The sequence below is a fragment of the Lepus europaeus genome, chromosome 3, assembly GCF_033115175.1.
Source record: "Lepus europaeus isolate LE1 chromosome 3, mLepTim1.pri, whole genome shotgun sequence".
NCBI classification, from domain to species: domain Eukaryota; kingdom Metazoa; phylum Chordata; class Mammalia; order Lagomorpha; family Leporidae; genus Lepus; species Lepus europaeus.
The window spans coordinates 167146976-167163125 of NC_084829.1; the positions used below are offsets into that span (position 1 = coordinate 167146976).

Below are 16150 nucleotides of genomic sequence, written 5' to 3' on the forward strand. Positions count from 1 at the left end.
GTCCCTCCCTGGAGGTGCTGTGTGGACGCCCGTGTCCCTCCCTGGAGGTGCTGTGTGGACGCCCGTGTCCCTCCCTGGAGGTGCTGTGGGGGACGCCTGTGTCCCTTCCTGGAGTCCCTCTCTGCTTCTACTCTGGCTTCTTGCTGGCGCACGTCCTGGGAGGCAGGAGGTGGTGGCATGATCACCTGGGTCCCTGCCACCCACGTGATGACCTGGACTGGGTTCCCAGGACCTGGCTTTGGTGTGGCCCAGCCCTGGCCGTTGTGGGCATTTGGGGAAGATGGAAGATCTGTCTGTCTGTCTCTTCTGTATGTCTCTGCATTTTAGAAAAAACTTATTTGCCCTTGAAAAGCTCAGAGCTATTCAAGGTAAACACTTGTTTCCATAAGAAAGTGAATGTTTACCACTTCAAGAGTGTGGAAGTGTCCCCTAAGACGTGGTCGCAGGCGTTTTCCGAGTAGGGATGGTTTCGTCTGCAGTGCTGTCAGACTCGGGGGGAGAGGAGGAGGTCCGTGGTGGGCAGGGACTGGGTGGCGTCAGTCACGGGGCACAGCTGTCTCTTCAGCTCACGTACTTCGTTTTGTTCACTCGTGAGTTACCTGACAGGTTTCTGGTTTGTGCTTGTATGATGGACGTTGTGCTTGGTGTTAGGCAGGAGAGATTCAGAGCCCTGGGCCCTTGTCGTGACACAGCAGTTAGGCCGCGAGTGTCACACTGGTGTCCCAGATGGCGCAAGTACCAGCTGTTCTGCTTCCGGTCCGGATCTGCTGATGCACCTGGGAAAGCAGCGAAAGGTGGCCTCAATGCTTGGGCCCCTGCACCCATGTGGGAGACCAGATGGAGTTTCAGGTTCCTGGCTGTGACCTAGCCAAGCCTTGGCCCATGCAGCCAGTTGGGGAGTGAGTCAGAGGTTAAAAGATCCCTCTCGTCTTTTCCTCTCTCTGTCTTTCAAATAAATAAATAAACCCTGTCTCTCAAATAAATAAATAAATCTTTGAGAGAGAGAGAGAGAGGGAAGACTGGCGTCGTTTTCCATGTAGACCTAGTAGCCTGTTCAAGGTAATTGAGTGAAATATTTTGCAAGTAATTAGAATCTGGGTGTATTTTGTTTTGGGAAAATTTAATGGGGGTATTTACATTAATGAGAAAAAATAGAAATGTTAACATTGTTTAGCGTTTTTAAATGCCAGAGTTCCACTGAAGTGCCATTGGTATATTCATGTTTTATTTTTAGATGTGTTTTGATTTTAAATTGTGACTCTTTTAGGGTGCGCCAGATCTGTCTGATACACGTTCTCCACCAAAGTCGCCAGAAGCAAAAACCAGTTCACAGACCACCCCCAGTAAGGTGAGTCTTGCGGCCTCTGCACTGTCTCCCATGGGCTCTGCTTTTCTCTCTCCGATTGTTTTTTTCTAACACAGAGCTGTTTGATTTCTTGAGGTATTTTTTTCTCTTTATGTATATTTAAAAGCTTATTCTTTGGCTTTGTTGGTAGTATTTTGAATTTCATGCTTCTGGGAAGAAATATACTGTACTAGAATATTTGGACTTGTGAGGTCTTGAACTTTTTTCTTTCATTAATAAGGAGGATTACTTTTATTCTTAGCTTAGGAAAATAATAATAGGTTCTAGAACACGAAATTTTTGTGTTGATTATTGTAGACTTCCAGATGGATGATCAGGTTTGGAATAGTGAACTATGATGGTTTCTTACATGAGTGAACTACTTCGGGATCTGTAAGAAAATGCGTTCTGTTAGGTTTGTCTCTGTTGTGTTTATGAATCATAAAGATGAGACCCCATTCTGAGATTGTGGCGTACAGGAGAAAAAGCTGAGTTGGACGCTGGAATTTGAGGTCCTGGATGTGCATAGTTCCGGAAAGAATCAGGAGATGGGCGGCAGAGTTGTTGTCGTGTGAGGGCAGCACCAGCTGGCGTGGCCCGGGGCGCGTGTGGGTCATATCTTAGTGCCCTGAGAACACCACAGACCACAGCACCTTGGGGCCAGGCCCAGAAGGCCCGATGCCGGGTCAGACTGTGCCTTCTGTGTGTCCTCACGGCGGTGGAGGGTGCGGGCTCTGCCCTCGTCACCTGGTCACCTCCCAGCGCTCACTCTGGGCTAGGATTCCAGCAGTCGTCACGGTCAGGTTTGTGTTCCGTGACTGTTGGGTTTCTGCTCTGTGGAGCACGTTCCGTGGGGCAGGCTCTGCAGGCCGCGGGTGCGCCTTGACTGTACAAGGCGCCAGGTGAGCTGTGACTCCCTCGCTACGTGTGTGTGTGCTCAGCGTCCGGGACCAGAGCCCTGGCTGAGTGATCACTGTTGTTGATGGTGTGTTCTTCCAGGCTCTGGCTCCTTTTCATTTTTTAGGTTTAGAAGCCCCAAGAAGTTCCATGCCTTATTTCTGACCAGGGAGAGAGGCCGTTACGTAGTTGTAGTGTTCCCGCTGAGATTTCTAGGCAGCCTCTTCTAGCAGAGAAGGCCTTTTTTTGAGGATTTTTTTCTTTGATGCTCACAGTAGCCTGGTGACAGAACGAGGTCCTGAGGAAATTTAGAAATTTCTTCAGTTGCAGATGAAAGAGCCTGTCCGGGGTGGGCAGTGTGAGGCCCCGAGCCCTGTGAGGAGGGTGGGCAGTGTGAGGCCCTGTGCCCTGTGAGGAGGGTGGGCAGTGTGAGGCCCCGAGCCCTGTGAGGAGGGTGGGCAGTGTGAGGCCCTGTGCCCTGTGAGGAGGGTGGGCAGTGTGAGGCCCTGTGCCCTGTGAGGAGGGGTGGGCAGTGTGAGGCCCTGTGAGGAGGGTGGGGAGTGTGAGGCCCTGTGCCCTGTGAGGAGGGTGGGCAGTGTGAGGCCCTGTGAGGAGGGTGGGCAGTGTGAGGCCCTGTGAGGAGGGTGGGCAGTGTGAGGCCCTGTGAGGAGGGTGGGCAGTGTGAGGCCCTGTGAGGAGGGTGGGCAGTGTGAGGCCCTGTGAGGAGGGTGGGCAGTGTGAGGCCCTGTGAGGAGGGTGGGCAGTGTGAGGCCCTGTGAGGAGGGTGGGCAGTGTGAGGCCCTGTGAGGAGGGTGGGCAGTGTGAGGCCCTGTGCCCTGTGAGGAGGGTGGGCAGTGTGAGGCCCTGTGAGGAGGGTGGGCAGTGTGAGGCCCCGAGCCCTGTGAGGAGGGTGGGCAGTGTGAGGCCCTGTGCCCTGTGAGGAGGGTGGGCAGTGTGAGGCCCTGTGAGGAGGGTGGGCAGTGTGAGGCCCTGTGAGGAGGGTGGGCAGTGTGAGGCCCTGTGCCCTGTGAGGAGGGTGGGCAGTGTGAGGCCCTGTGAGGAGGGTGGGCAGTGTGAGGCCCCGAGCCCTGTGAGGAGGGTGGGCAGTGTGAGGCCCTGTGCCCTGTGAGGAGGGTGGGCAGTGTGAGGCCCTGTGAGGAGGGTGGGCAGTGTGAGGCCCCGAGCCCTGTGAGGAGGGTGGGCAGTGTGAGGCCCTGTGCCCTGTGAGGAGGGTGGGCAGTGTGAGGCCCTGTGAGGAGGGTGGGCAGTGTGAGGCCCTGTGAGGAGGGTGGGCAGTGTGAGGCCCTGTGCCCTGTGAGGAGGGTGGGCAGTGTGAGGCCCTGTGAGGAGGGTGGGCAGTGTGAGGCCCCGAGCCCTGTGAGGAGGGTGGGCAGTGTGAGGCCCTGTGTCCTGTGAGGAGGGGTGGGCAGTGTGAGGCCCTGTGCCCTGTGAGGAGGGTGGGCAGTGTGAGGCCCTGTGTCCTGTGAGGAGGGGTGGGCAGTGTGAGGCCCTGTGCCCTGTGAGGAGGGTGGGCAGTGTGAGGCCCTGTGCCCTGTGAGGAGGGTGGGCAGTGTGAGGCCCTGTGAGGAGGGTGGGCAGTGTGAGGCCCTGTGAGGAAGGTGGGCAGTGTGAGGCCCTGTGCCCTGTGAGGAGGGTGGGCAGTGTGAGGCCCTGTGAGGAGGGTGGGCAGTGTGAGGCCCTGTGAGGAGGGTGGGCAGTGTGAGGCCCTGTGAGGAGGGTGGGCAGTGTGAGGCCCCGAGCCCTGTGAGGAGGGTGGGCAGTGTGAGGCCCTGTGCCCTGTGAGACCCCGCGATCACTGGGTCTGGCCCTGCTAAGACAGCTGGAGCAGGATTCACAATTCAACACATGGATAGCAGTGTAGTTCTGAAGCTGGTACGTTTGTGTGTCCTATGAGTGATGCTGTAGGTTCCCTGTGGCCCCTGACAGGACTGGGTCCCCACCTCCGCTGGGAGGGGCGTGTTTATTTCCCAGAAGCTGTCTGGCTCTGGGGAGGCTCGAGTCAGTGACTGTGCTGAAATGCCAGTCAGGTCCTGTGTCTGAGCTCTGGGGAGTTCTGAGTTAAGCTGATTCGCATTTTTAAAGCAGGTTAGCAATACTAACTTAGGATGTGTCTCAAGATACAGTTCAAAGTCTGTCTTCCACTTTTAATTTTCTCCACATGGAAGATTTTTTTCTTTTTTTGTTAGGGAGAGAGCAGGTGAGCTCTGGTTCCTTCCCCCAGATACCCTCAATGGCTGCGACTGGGCCAAAGCTGGGAGCCGGGGTGTGTGTTAGAGGAAGTTCAAGCCAGGAGCTGGGCATCGCACCCAGTTACTCCAGTGTGGGGCATGGACAGCGATCTGCGGGGAGAAACACCTGCCCCAGGATTTTTATTTTTTAAAGACCTGTGCATGTTAAATGTTTTGAGTGAGTTTGGAAATGCACCAGATTCTTAGAGAAGTGGGCTAATTCCTGGTGCTAGAGGACATTTGTCCTCCAGGGGGCACCACGCCTCTGCCGCCTGTATCGTTTTCTGCAGTCTCCATTTCCTGGAGTGGCAGTGGCAACCCCAGAGACCCCCTAGGTCCTTTGTGAGGCGTGCAGTTCCCCCGGCGTCCTCAGGATGTGCATTTGGATTCCAGCACTTTCCCTGCCCTCATTCTGCCCTCTTCTCCCTGGTGGTTCCTCAGGAGCAGCCCACAGAGGCGCCGGGGCCCCTGGACCCTGGGCAGATGCGGGGCTCGGCGTGGTCTCCTCAGGAGCAGCTCCGTGAGGCAGCCTAGGAGTGTAGGCCAGGCTGTCTGGAAAGCTGCTAATGTGGTGTGCAGGGAGTCTCGCACCCTAGACGCTGCACAGGCGGCGGCTGCACCGCCAGTGCCTGTTGGAAGCTAGGTAACCATGAGTGGAGTCCCTTTAGGAATAGTTAATAAAGGACACAAGAATGCAGGCTTTGAAGTGGAACATGTAAGTCAGATTTTCCATTTTTAAGAAATTTTCTGATAGGAATCTTTACTAGTTTGTTAATGAGTCAGTTTATTTTTAAAGACTTGTACGCTTTGGTAAAATGTCATTTTATTCTCATGCTCAGATACCAAGGTATAAAGGACAAGGTAAGAAGAAGACAAGCGGGCAGAAGGCTGGTGACAAGGTAACAAGTGGAGGAGCAGGGAAAGCAGCCTGTGCTGAGACACCTGTGACCCTCGAGTCCCGGGCCCCCGCAGGCCCAGCTTTTACCTTCCTGTGAAGTGTCCCCTCCATTGACCCGTGCCCAGAAAGTAACAGTGTCATGAAACAAACATGATTTGTCCGTTTTTATCCAGGTGAAAATCATGTTGTCATATTTTGAAGCTATGCTCTCAGTTTTAATTAGAAAATTCCTGTTTTATTGGCAATATCTATTTTCCTTTTAAATGGATGATAATGTACATATTAGCAAGCTTTTTATCCGAGAAAAATATCAAACTGTTTTTTGGATAAGTTGGGATTGTTCCATCAAAGGTTAGACTTGGTTTCCTTCACACCATCTGTGTTCTGCCACGCTAAGGCCGCGGCACCCGCTGCCCTTCACCCAGCCGCCCCTCACAGCACAGCACAGCGGTCAGGCCCCGGCTGCTTTTTCTTCCTCCCCTAACGATCAAAAAGTTGACTAAATCTACTAAATTTTAGTAGACTAGATGCTTTTAAAACTTAAGTATTAGAGGTCTTAGAAACATCTGTACGACTTTTGCATCTGTTTAGAATAAGACAAACATTTAATTTTTGTGAGATTCAGTTAGTTCTGTGTTGAACCTTGGCTTGTCTCTAGATTTTTTCACTAAGTTGAAAACTTTAAAAATTAAAGACTGTAAGAAATGTGTTGGTTGTATTAGCTGGCCTCAGTGCTAGTGACTTCAGAGGTAAATTCCTGTTACCGTCCGTGCTGTTCTTTATGAAGGAGAAGACGTAAGATGCTGCCTGGGGCGTTGGCGCGTGAAAGCCACATACTCGTGCCGGGCAGCACACGTCTCACGTGGCCCTCGCCCACAGAGACCAGCTTCAGAAACCAAGCCGAGAATATATAAGTGTGTTTTTATAGATGGTTCGATCTCTTTCTTTGAGTTTTTTGAAACTTAAAAGCATATAGTACTAAAATTTATTTATTTAAATGTTATTGGTGTCATGGATCCTAAAGAAGTTAAACATTTGGAGGAAGTTTATGCATAGAGCCAAAGCACCCTAGGAGACAGCTCCCGCTCTGTGTCATGTGACGTGGCTGGGGTGGGCCCACCTCAGTCTGCTCTATAGCTTGGACGGGGCCTCCTGCTCCCTGGACTTTGGGGGGCTGAGAATCTGGATGGGCCCGTGTCCTGGAGGACGTTCTGTGAGTCCAGCCCCTCTGCTCTGTTCCTGAGCCCCTGGACTTCCTCGGTCATTTGAAGCCTTTGCCCTGACCCCTGATGGTTTCTGGGTGGCCTCGGGAGGCTGTGTTGGGTCCGGAATTGCCGGTTTGTAGCCTTAGATAGCGAAGCCCTCTGTCTGCTTCACCGTGTGCTTGCAGCAGCTTCTCAGCACCCTAACACCCGTAACCGTAGCGTGTCAAGCTGTGGTGCTCGTGCGTGCTGTCAGCAGGACGCCAGAGCCGGGCTCCCAGGAGGTGGGACCCCACCTGTCATGCAGACGTGAACCGGTGGCCAGGGAGGGCCGGGGTGCAGCAGGCTTCAACAGAGGCAGGAGGCCAGTGTGCTGCTCGCCATGAGCTCTGGCGCCCTGAGCCAGGAACGCTGTGTCTCAGTGTGTGTTTGTTTCCCAAAGATTTATAAAGATCTTCCATCTGCTGCTTCATTCCTCCAGTGGCTGCACCTGCCAGAGCTGGGCTGGGCCAGGCCACAGCTGGGAGCCAGGAGCTTCTAGGGCTTTCCCACATGGGTGGCAACGGCCCAAGCACAGGGGCCATCGTCTGCTGTTCCAGGCTCAGTAGCAGGGAGCTGGATCGAAGTGGAGCAGCCGGGACTTGAACTGGAGCCCGTATAAAATGCCAGTGTTGCAGGCAGTGGCGGTTTTTTTTTTTTTTTTTTTTTTTTAAGATTTATTTATTTATTTGAAAGTCGGAGTTACACAGAGAGCGAAGGAGAGGCAGAGGGAGAGAGAGGACTTCCATCTGCTAGTTCACTCCCCAAATGGCCACAATGGCCAGGGCTGGGCCAGACTGAAGCCAGGAGCCTCTTCCAGGTCTCCCACATGGGTGCAGGGGCCCAAGGACTTGGGCCATCTTCTATGCTTTCCCAGGCCATAGCAGAGAGCTGGATCAGAAGGGAGAAGCCAGGACTTAACTGGCACCCATATTGGGATGCCAGCACTGCAGGTGGTGGCTTTACCCACTGTGCCACAGTGCCAGCCCCGCAAGGCATTTCTTTAATGTATTAAAAATTTGGAAGTGTATATATATTATCATTTTTCTCAGATATAATCTGTGGTCATTTATTTTGTTGTGTACCATTTTGTTGTAACATTGTCCTAATTGTCTAAAAAAATTACAGCCAACTTTTGGTGGTATCTTCTACCTCACTCAGTTTTCCCAAGTAAGTGGTAAAAACTAAATATTACATGTCTTTTGTGTTTGATATAGAGTCAGATGCTTTTTAATCACCATATTGAATTAATATTTAAAGGTTTTTTTTTTTTTTTTTTTTTTTTTAAATTTGAAAGGCAGAATTACAAAGGGAGAGGGAATGATCAGTCTTCCATCTGATAGTTCACTCCTCAAATGGCCACAATGGCTGTGACTGGGCCAGGCTAAAGCCAGGAGCCAGAAATTTCTTCCCAACTCTGCCACGCGGGTGCAGGGCCTCAAGCACGGGGCCATCCCCTGCGGCTTTCCCAGGCCATAGGAGGGAGCTGCGTCAGAAGTGGAGCAGCCAGGACTCGAACCGTCTCCCATGTAGGATGCCAGCCTTGCGGTGGTGGCTTAACCTGTTGTGCTACAACACCAGCCCTGAAAGACTTTTCTTTTGGGGCCAGTGCCGTGGTGCAATAGGTTAATCCTCCACCTGTGGTGCCAGCATCCCATGTGGGCGCCAGTTCAAGTCCCAGCTGCTCCTCTTCCAACCCAGCTCTCCGCTGTGGCCCGGGAAAGCAGTAGAAGATGGCCCAAGTGCTTGGGCCCCTGTACCTACGTGGGAGACCAGGAAGAAGCTCCTGGCTCCTGGCTTTGGATCAGCACAGCTCCAGCTGTTGTGGCCATTTGAGGAGTGAACCAATGGAAGGAAGACCTCTCTCTCTCTCTTTCTCCCTCTCACTGTCTGTAACTGTACCTCTCAAATAAAAAAAAAAAATCTTAAAAAAGAGTCTTTTCTTTCTATTATCAATTTTCTGATGTTTTAAAATTAATGTGTACTGGCCGGCGCAGTGGCTCACTTGGCTAATCCTCCGCCTGTGGCGCCAGCACCCCGGGTTCTAGTCCCAGTTGGGGCATTGGTTCTGTCCCGGTTGCTCCTCTTCCAGGCCAGCTCTCTGCTGTGGCCCAGGAGTGCAGTGGAGGATGGCCCAAGTGCTTGGGCCCTGCACCTGCATGGGAGACCAGGAGGAAGCAACTGGCTCCTGGCTTCGGATTGGTGCAGCACACCGGCCGTAGCAGCCATTTGGGGGGTGAACCAACGGAAGAAGACCTTTCTGTCTGTCTGTCTCTCTCACTAACTCTGCCTGTCAAAAAAAAAATTAATGTGTACCGAGGTACTCATTGCTTTGAATTCTTAAAAATATAGCCTTTCTGGATCCATTGTTCCTTGTTTTCACAATGCTAGGAGAAGCCCAGTTTGTGTTGATTTAGTGCAGTGATGATGGTCCTACTTTGTGCAGGAAGGTATTTTAAAAAATTGGTGTAAAAGGCCTGTTATGAAAAAATTATGCATAAATTTCTACGTTTTTTGCACCAAAATTTATATTTTAATTCCATTTTTCTAAATACTTTTTGAAGTACCTTGGGTGTTTCTGGGGTTTGTGCTTTTTGTGTCTTTTCAGTTTACTTCAGGGTTTTTTGAATGAGCCAAGTATTCTCATTCCTCCCACACGGTCCAGCACTTCCTGTCCTGCCCGGGCAGCCGTTGGCCCCGGTCTGTTGTGCTAGACTTGGCCATCCCAGCGTCACCCTAGGTCGTGGCTCCTGCGGGCTGCTCCTGGCTGCACAGGGCGGAGGCCCAGCATCAGCCCGAGCAGCAGTGCGCGGGGGCACCTCAGGGCTTGTCCGCCAGAGACCTTGGTTCTGGCGTGTGTCTGTGGGGATTGGCTGGTTCTCTAGAATCTGGCTCTTTAGAGAAGTTTAAATATTTGTGGGTTCTGTAATTCTGCAGTATTTACTTTTCTAGGGAGCAAGTTAAACTTCTTAAATGTGTATGTCATAATTAGCAAAAATCCCTTTTCTTAATACTTCATAGTAAGTGGTAGGCGAGAAACTGCCCTTGGCAGGCTGGAGAGGGAGAGGGCTGGCTGTGGAGGCGTGGGTGGGAAGAGCAGGGAGCACCGCGGGACAATGGGGAGAGCGGGGAGCACCGCGGGACACTGGGGGAGCACAGGGAGCACTGGGGAGAGCAGGGAGCACCGCGGGACACTGGGGAGCGCAGGGAGCACCGCGGGACACTGGGGAGCACAGGGAGCACCGCGGGACACTGGGGAGAGTGGGGAGCACCGCGGGACACTGGGGAGAGCGGGGAGCACCGCGGGACACTGGGGAGCGCAGGGAGCACCGCGGGACACTGGGGAGCACAGGGAGCACCGCGGGACACTGGGGAGAGCGGGGAGCACCGCGGGACACTGGGGAGAGCAGGGAGCACCGCGGGACACTGGGGAGCGCGGGGAGCACCGCGGGACACTGGGGAGCGCAGGGAGCACCGCGGGACACTGGGGAGCGCAGGGAGCACCGCGGGACACTGGGGAGAGCGGGGAGCACCGCGGGACACTGGGGAGAGCGGGGAGCACCGCGGGACACTGGGGAGCACAGGGAGCACCGCGGGACACTGGGGAGAGCGGGGAGCACCGCGGGACACTGGGGAGAGCGGGGAGCACCGCGGGACACTGGGGAGCACAGGGAGCACCGCGGGACACTGGGGAGAGCGGGGAGCACCGCGGGACACTGAGGAGAGCGGGGAGCACCGCGGGACACTGGGGAGAGCGGGGAGCACCGCGGGACACTGGGGAGCACGGGGAGCACCGCGGGACACTGGGGAGAGCAGGGAGCACCGCGGGACACTGGGGAGAGCGGGGAGCACCGCGGGACACTGGGGAGAGCGGGGAGCACCGCGGGACACTGGGGAGAGCGGGGAGCACCGCGGGACACTGGGGAGAGCGGGGAGCACCGCGGGACACTGAGGAGAGCGGGGAGCACCGCGGGACACTGGGGAGCGCAGGGAGCACCGCGGGACACTGGGGAGAGCGGGGAGCACCGCGGGACACTGGGGAGCACAGGGAGCACCGCGGGACACTGGGGAGAGCAGGGAGCACCGCGGGACACTGGGGAGAGCAGGGAGCACCGCGGGACACTGGGGGAGAGTGGGGAGCACCGCGGGACACTGGGGAGCACAGGGAGCACCGCGGGACACTGGGGAGAGCGGGGAGCACCGCGGGACACTGGGGAGAGCGGGGAGCACCGCGGGACACTGGGGAGCACAGGGAGCACCGCGGGACACTGGGGAGAGCGGGGAGCACCGCGGGACACTGGGGAGAGCGGGGAGCACCGCGGGACACTGGGGAGAGCGGGGAGCACCGCGGGACACTGAGGAGAGCGGGGAGCACCGCGGGACACTGGGGAGCGCAGGGAGCACCGCGGGACACTGGGGAGAGCGGGGAGCACCGCGGGACACTGGGGAGCACAGGGAGCACCGCGGGACACTGGGGAGAGCAGGGAGCACCGCGGGACACTGGGGAGAGCAGGGAGCACCGCGGGACACTGGGGGAGAGTGGGGAGCACCGCGGGACACTGGGGAGAGCGGGGAGCACCGCGGGACACTGGGGAGAGCGGGGAGCACCGCGGGACACTGGGGAGAGCGGGGAGCACCACAGGACACTTCTGAACACGTCGGCAGAGCTGGCGCAGTTCTTTGACTTCGATGTTTCCTCTGCTATGAACAGTGCAGATTGCTTAGGAAAAACAAACTTCTTTTTCCAGGTTCTTAAGAAATTCTAGGGGCGGGGATGAGGCGCAGCAGTCGGGTGCCCATCTCTGTATCCGAGTGCAGTGCTGGTTAATCTGATCCAGCTGCCTGCTCATGCGCGCTCTGGAAGGCAGCAGGTGTGGCTCAGGATGGAGCGCCAGGCTCCTGGTCTTGGCCTGGCCCAGCCTCCGCTGTTGTGGGTATTTGGGAAAAGAACCAGCAGGTGGAAGATTTCTCTCCTGTCTTCTCTCTGTGCATGTACTCTCTTGTTCTCTCTCTGCCTTTCTTTCTTTTTCTTCTCTCTCTCTTTGCTTTTCAAATAAAGTGCAGAAGTATTTAGGAGACATTCTAGTGACAGTTCTGTTTTTGGCTGCTAGAAAATTAGTGATGTTTTCTACTGTGCTGCTTTCTGTTCATCTAGAGGTGGCTGAGTTCTTGTCCTTGGTGACTTGGTTCTTGGTGTATGGTATTAGAAAACTAACTATATATTAAAGCTGTCTTCCAGCTTCAATTCACGTAAAGCTTGGTTAGTCTTGAGCTCTACTCAGGGACTGATGACTGTTGTAGTGGCTGCGAAAGAGACAAAGCCTAAGCTGTAGCTACGAGAAATGACTGTCTCCATGGCTACCATAGCAGGGAGAGGCTGTAGTTATGAGAAATGACTGTTTCCATGGCTACCGTAACAGGGAAAGGCTCAGAGGCTTAAACCGACAGAAGTCCGTTGTCCCTGTTGTAGAAGCTCAGAAGTTGGACGTGAGGGTGTCTGCCTGGCGCCTGCTGGTTGCCAGCAGTCCGGCTGGTAAGTGGAGCCCTCAGCCTGCCTGCGTGTTCACGTGTGTTCCCTGTGTGCCCTCCCCTTCCTGTGCAGTGCCAGCCAGCGGACCCTGCACTGCCTCAGTGTGGCCGCATCCTAACTCCATCTGCAGGGTCCTCCCTCCAGGTGAAGAACATTGTTAGGAGATTGTCAAGTTTCTGCTTCTTTGAAAATACCTGATACTGTCTGAAAGAATGATAATTTGGTATTTGTTTTTCTAGATAACTCCTTATAATTAGTAATTTTCTTACTTTTTTTTTTTTTTTTTTTTTTTGGTGACAGGCAGAGTAAGACAGAGAGAGACAGAGAAAGGTCTTCCTTCCATTGGTTCAGCCCTAAATGGCCGCTACAGCCGGTGCACTGCGCTGATCCGAAGCCAAGATCCAGGTGCCTCCTCCTGGTCTCCCATGTGGGTGCACGCCCAAGCACTTGGGCCATCCTCCACTGCCTTCCCGGGCCATAGCAGAGAGCTGGACTGGAAGAGGAGCAACCGGGACAGAATCCGGTGCCCTGACTGGGACTAGAACCCGGGGTGCCGGCGCTGCAGGTGGAGGATTAGCTAGTGAGCCACGGCGCCGGCTGATTTTCTTACATTAATAACACATGGACTGTACAGCACTCAGCAGACCTAAAATGTAGTGAGTGTCTTAATCTTACCAGTTAACAAAGGCTTTGAACCAGCGGGAAGAAAGGCTACGCTGTGTAGCCTGTGATGCTGGCATCCGATACGAGTGCCAGTTCCTGTCTCGGCTCCTCCATGTCCACTCCTGGGAAAGCAGTGGAAGGTGGCCCAAGTGTTTGGGCCCCTGCCACCCACCTGGGAGACCCCTGGCTCCTGGCTTCAGCTTGGCTCAGCCCTGGCCATTGCAGCCATTTGGGGAGTGAGCCAGCATATGGAAGAGCTCTCTCCCTCTTTGTAGCTCTGACTTTCAAATGAATAAATTTTCCCAAAAAAGGAGAAAGAAAATGTAAAGACGTCTTTAGGTAGGGCACTTTGTGCACACATGAAAAGTGGAGCAGGGCCTGGAGAGAGCCTCTGCCACCCCCTGCTCCCGTGGTCACTGCCTCTGGTCTCCCCCTGCCGACCAGCCCTTCCCCCAGCCCTTCGCCCGTCCACCCCTTCTCCCTCCCCCCACCGTCCAGCCCCCCCCCCCCCCATCCAGCCCTTCTTTCTTAACCCTTTTGATTTGAAATATACTAATGTCGCCTCCACTCTTCAGGAAACTGAGGCCTAAGGAACTGACCTGTGTGAGATTCTGCAGTTTATAGTTGCATGGGGACTACACCAGGTTTCTTGTTTCAGGAGCTCTACACGTGTTTCACACAGCATCGCTCTTTTTAGCGTGGACGGCTGAAGCTTGGCCAGTAGCTGCTTCGTGTAGATCAGCCTGCTAGTGCAACGTGAGAACGGACCCCTGGAATCAAGCTCTGGCTGATACTGACCCCGCATGTAGCTGGGCACCATGACAAGGGATGGGTCTCTGTTTCCTTTTTATATCCACAGTGAAAACAGAACCTAGCCCATGCCAGAGGGTCATTTTGAGGGTTAAACGAGGTGTTGTAGGTGACACGTTTGAATGCTGTCCGTCAGTGGTAGCTGCTTTTATTACTGCTAGCTTTATGTTGTGTTTGTTACAGTTCATACAACAAGTCTAAAGGTCACAAGAAGAGAAGGTGAAGGTCGGGGCTGACGGAGCGTCCGCCTGGGCCGGCAGGGCCCGGCAGGAATGGTCGGGGCTGACGGAGCGTCTGCCTGGGCCGGCAGGCATGGTCGGGGCTGATGGAGCATCCGCCTGGGCCGGCAGGAATGGTCAGGGCTGATGGAGCGTCCGCCTGGGCCCGGCAGGGCCCGGCAGGCGTGGTCGGGGCTGACGGAGTGTCTGCCTGGGCCGGCAGGCATGGTCGGGGCTGATGGAGCGTCTGCCTGGGCCGGCAGGACCCGGCAGGCGTGGTCGGGGCTGACGGAGCGTCCGCCTGGGCCGGCAGGCATGGTCGGGGCTGACGGAGCATCCGCCTGGGCCGGCAGGCATGGTCGGGGCTGATGGAGCGTCCACCTGGGCCGGCAGGGCCCGGCAGGCGTGGTCGGGGCTGACGGAGCGTCCGCCTGGGCCGGCAGGCGTGGTCGGGGCTGACGGAGCATCCGCCTGGGCCGGCAGGCATGGTCGGGGCTGATGGAGCGTCCGCCTGGGCCGGCAGGGCCCGGCAGGCGTGGTCGGGGCTGACGGAGCATCCGCCTGGGCTGGCAGGCATGGTCGTGGCTGACGGAGCGTCCGCCTGGGCCGGCAGGCATGGTCGGGGCTGATGGAGCGTCCGCCTGGGCCGGCAGGGCCCGGCAGGCGTGGTCGGGGCTGATGGAGCGTCCGCCTGGGCCGGCAGGCATGGTCGGGGCTGATGGAGCGTCCGCCTGGGCCGGCAGGCATGGTCGTGGCTGACGGAGCGTCTGCCTGGGCCGGCAGGCATGGTCGGGGCTGATGGAGCGTCCGCCTGGGCCGGCAGGGCCCGGCAGGCGTGGTCGGGGCTGACGGAGCGTCTGCCTGGGCCGGCAGGCTCGGCAGCAATGGTTGAGAGCTTTTCACTTCAGCCACTGCACGAGGGGGAGTGTGTGTGCCCGGGGTGTACGTGAGCGGTGGGCCAGGGTGCCGCGCTGGGAGCTGCAGACAGGGCTGTCGGAGGCTGTCTTTGACTGGGTGTGACGCTGGCTGGACAGCTGCTGCTCTCTGACGGTCACCTCGGCGCCTGGTTCATTTGTGTGCAGACTTCCTTTTCCCCTTGTGTCTTAGTGCCCTCTCCAATTTCAAGTTGAAAATGTATTAATGTAAGGTAAGTTATGAGGCCATGACATGTTAGTAAGAGGAGCTGAGAGGTTGTTTATACAAGAGATGCGCAGAGCAAGGGAAAGGGAATGGAATGCGTTTGTCTTTTCTTTGGAAGTTGGCCATGTTTGGAAGCTTTGGATGCAGTAAAAAAAAGAAAAAGACAAGACAGGATTGCCCTGCAGTTTTGTAATGGTTTACGCTGTTGCAGGCCGTGCACACACACGCGTGTGCTGCACGCACACACACACACACTCAGGTTTCCCTGTGCTCACAGGACCTCTTCAGGGTCCCCTCAGCAGACCTCTCTCTGTCCGTCTCTCCAGAAGGCCAGCGGCGAGGCCAGTCAGAGCGACACGAGCGCCTCCTCGTCGGAGCTGAGGAGCAGGAGCAGTCCTCACCTGCTGCCCCAGGAAGCCAAAGCCGGGTCTCTCTCGAGCCCCGGAACCTCAGACGGCGCAGACAGAGCCGGCCTCTGTGCAGATGAAGACGACCCGGAAGGGGACTCTTTCTTTGACGACCCTATTCCTAAACCCGAGAAAACGTACGGCTGGTGAGGCAGCTGTTTTTGGATTATCAGCCCAGAGATCTCAAGTGCAGATGCTAAGTGTTTTAATTTTATAGTTACAAAATAATGACCCACCAGTGGTTCTACAATTGCCAAGCCGATAAATCTGATTTTTTTTAGAGTTTATTGTGTTGTAAAGCAACCCCAGGTTGGCCTTTGTCAGTCGTTAAGGACAGGACTTGGCAGCAGCAAGTGGGGGTTCCTGCCCTCAGGAAGCGCCCCCCGTGGAGAGTCAGCCCCTCAGTGAGACTCACCCCTGTGCTGGGTGAGGGAGGGGGAGAGCAGGACAGTGCTGGGGGCCAGGCATGACGAAGTGGTGTGTGGGGGGGGGGGGTTCCGAAGATGGAGGAGGTCCCCAAGAAATGGACCTCGCAGTACCTGGAGGTGCCGGTGAGGGGTGTGAGAGGGGGAGAGAGCGAGGGAGCCTGGACGGGGCCAAGGGAGGTGTGAGAGAGAGAGGGAAGGAGAGGGAGGGAGGCTGGACAAGGCCAGGGAGGTGAGAGAGAGGGAGAGGGAGGGAGCCTGGATGGGGCCAGGGAGGTGAGAGAGAGGGAGCCTGGATGGGGCCAGGGAGGTGTATGTGAGAGAGAG

General features: G+C 55.7%; 1 protein-coding gene across 3 annotated transcripts in view; it reads left to right on the forward strand.

The window, feature by feature from the left end:
* The window catches only part of CEP43 (centrosomal protein 43), a 39989-nt gene that overhangs the window by 8705 nt on the left and 15134 nt on the right, over positions 1-16150 (forward strand). For 2 of the 3 annotated variants that reach the window (XM_062187029.1, XM_062187030.1), the window contains exons 6-8: positions 1268-1348; positions 5331-5390; positions 15318-15544. In XM_062187029.1, coding sequence (XP_062043013.1) covers positions 1268-1348; positions 5331-5390; positions 15318-15544 — 368 coding nt within the window. The remainder of the gene's footprint in view (positions 1-1267; positions 1349-5330; positions 5391-15317; positions 15545-16150) is intronic. The other variant, XM_062187031.1, reaches the window with a different exon arrangement.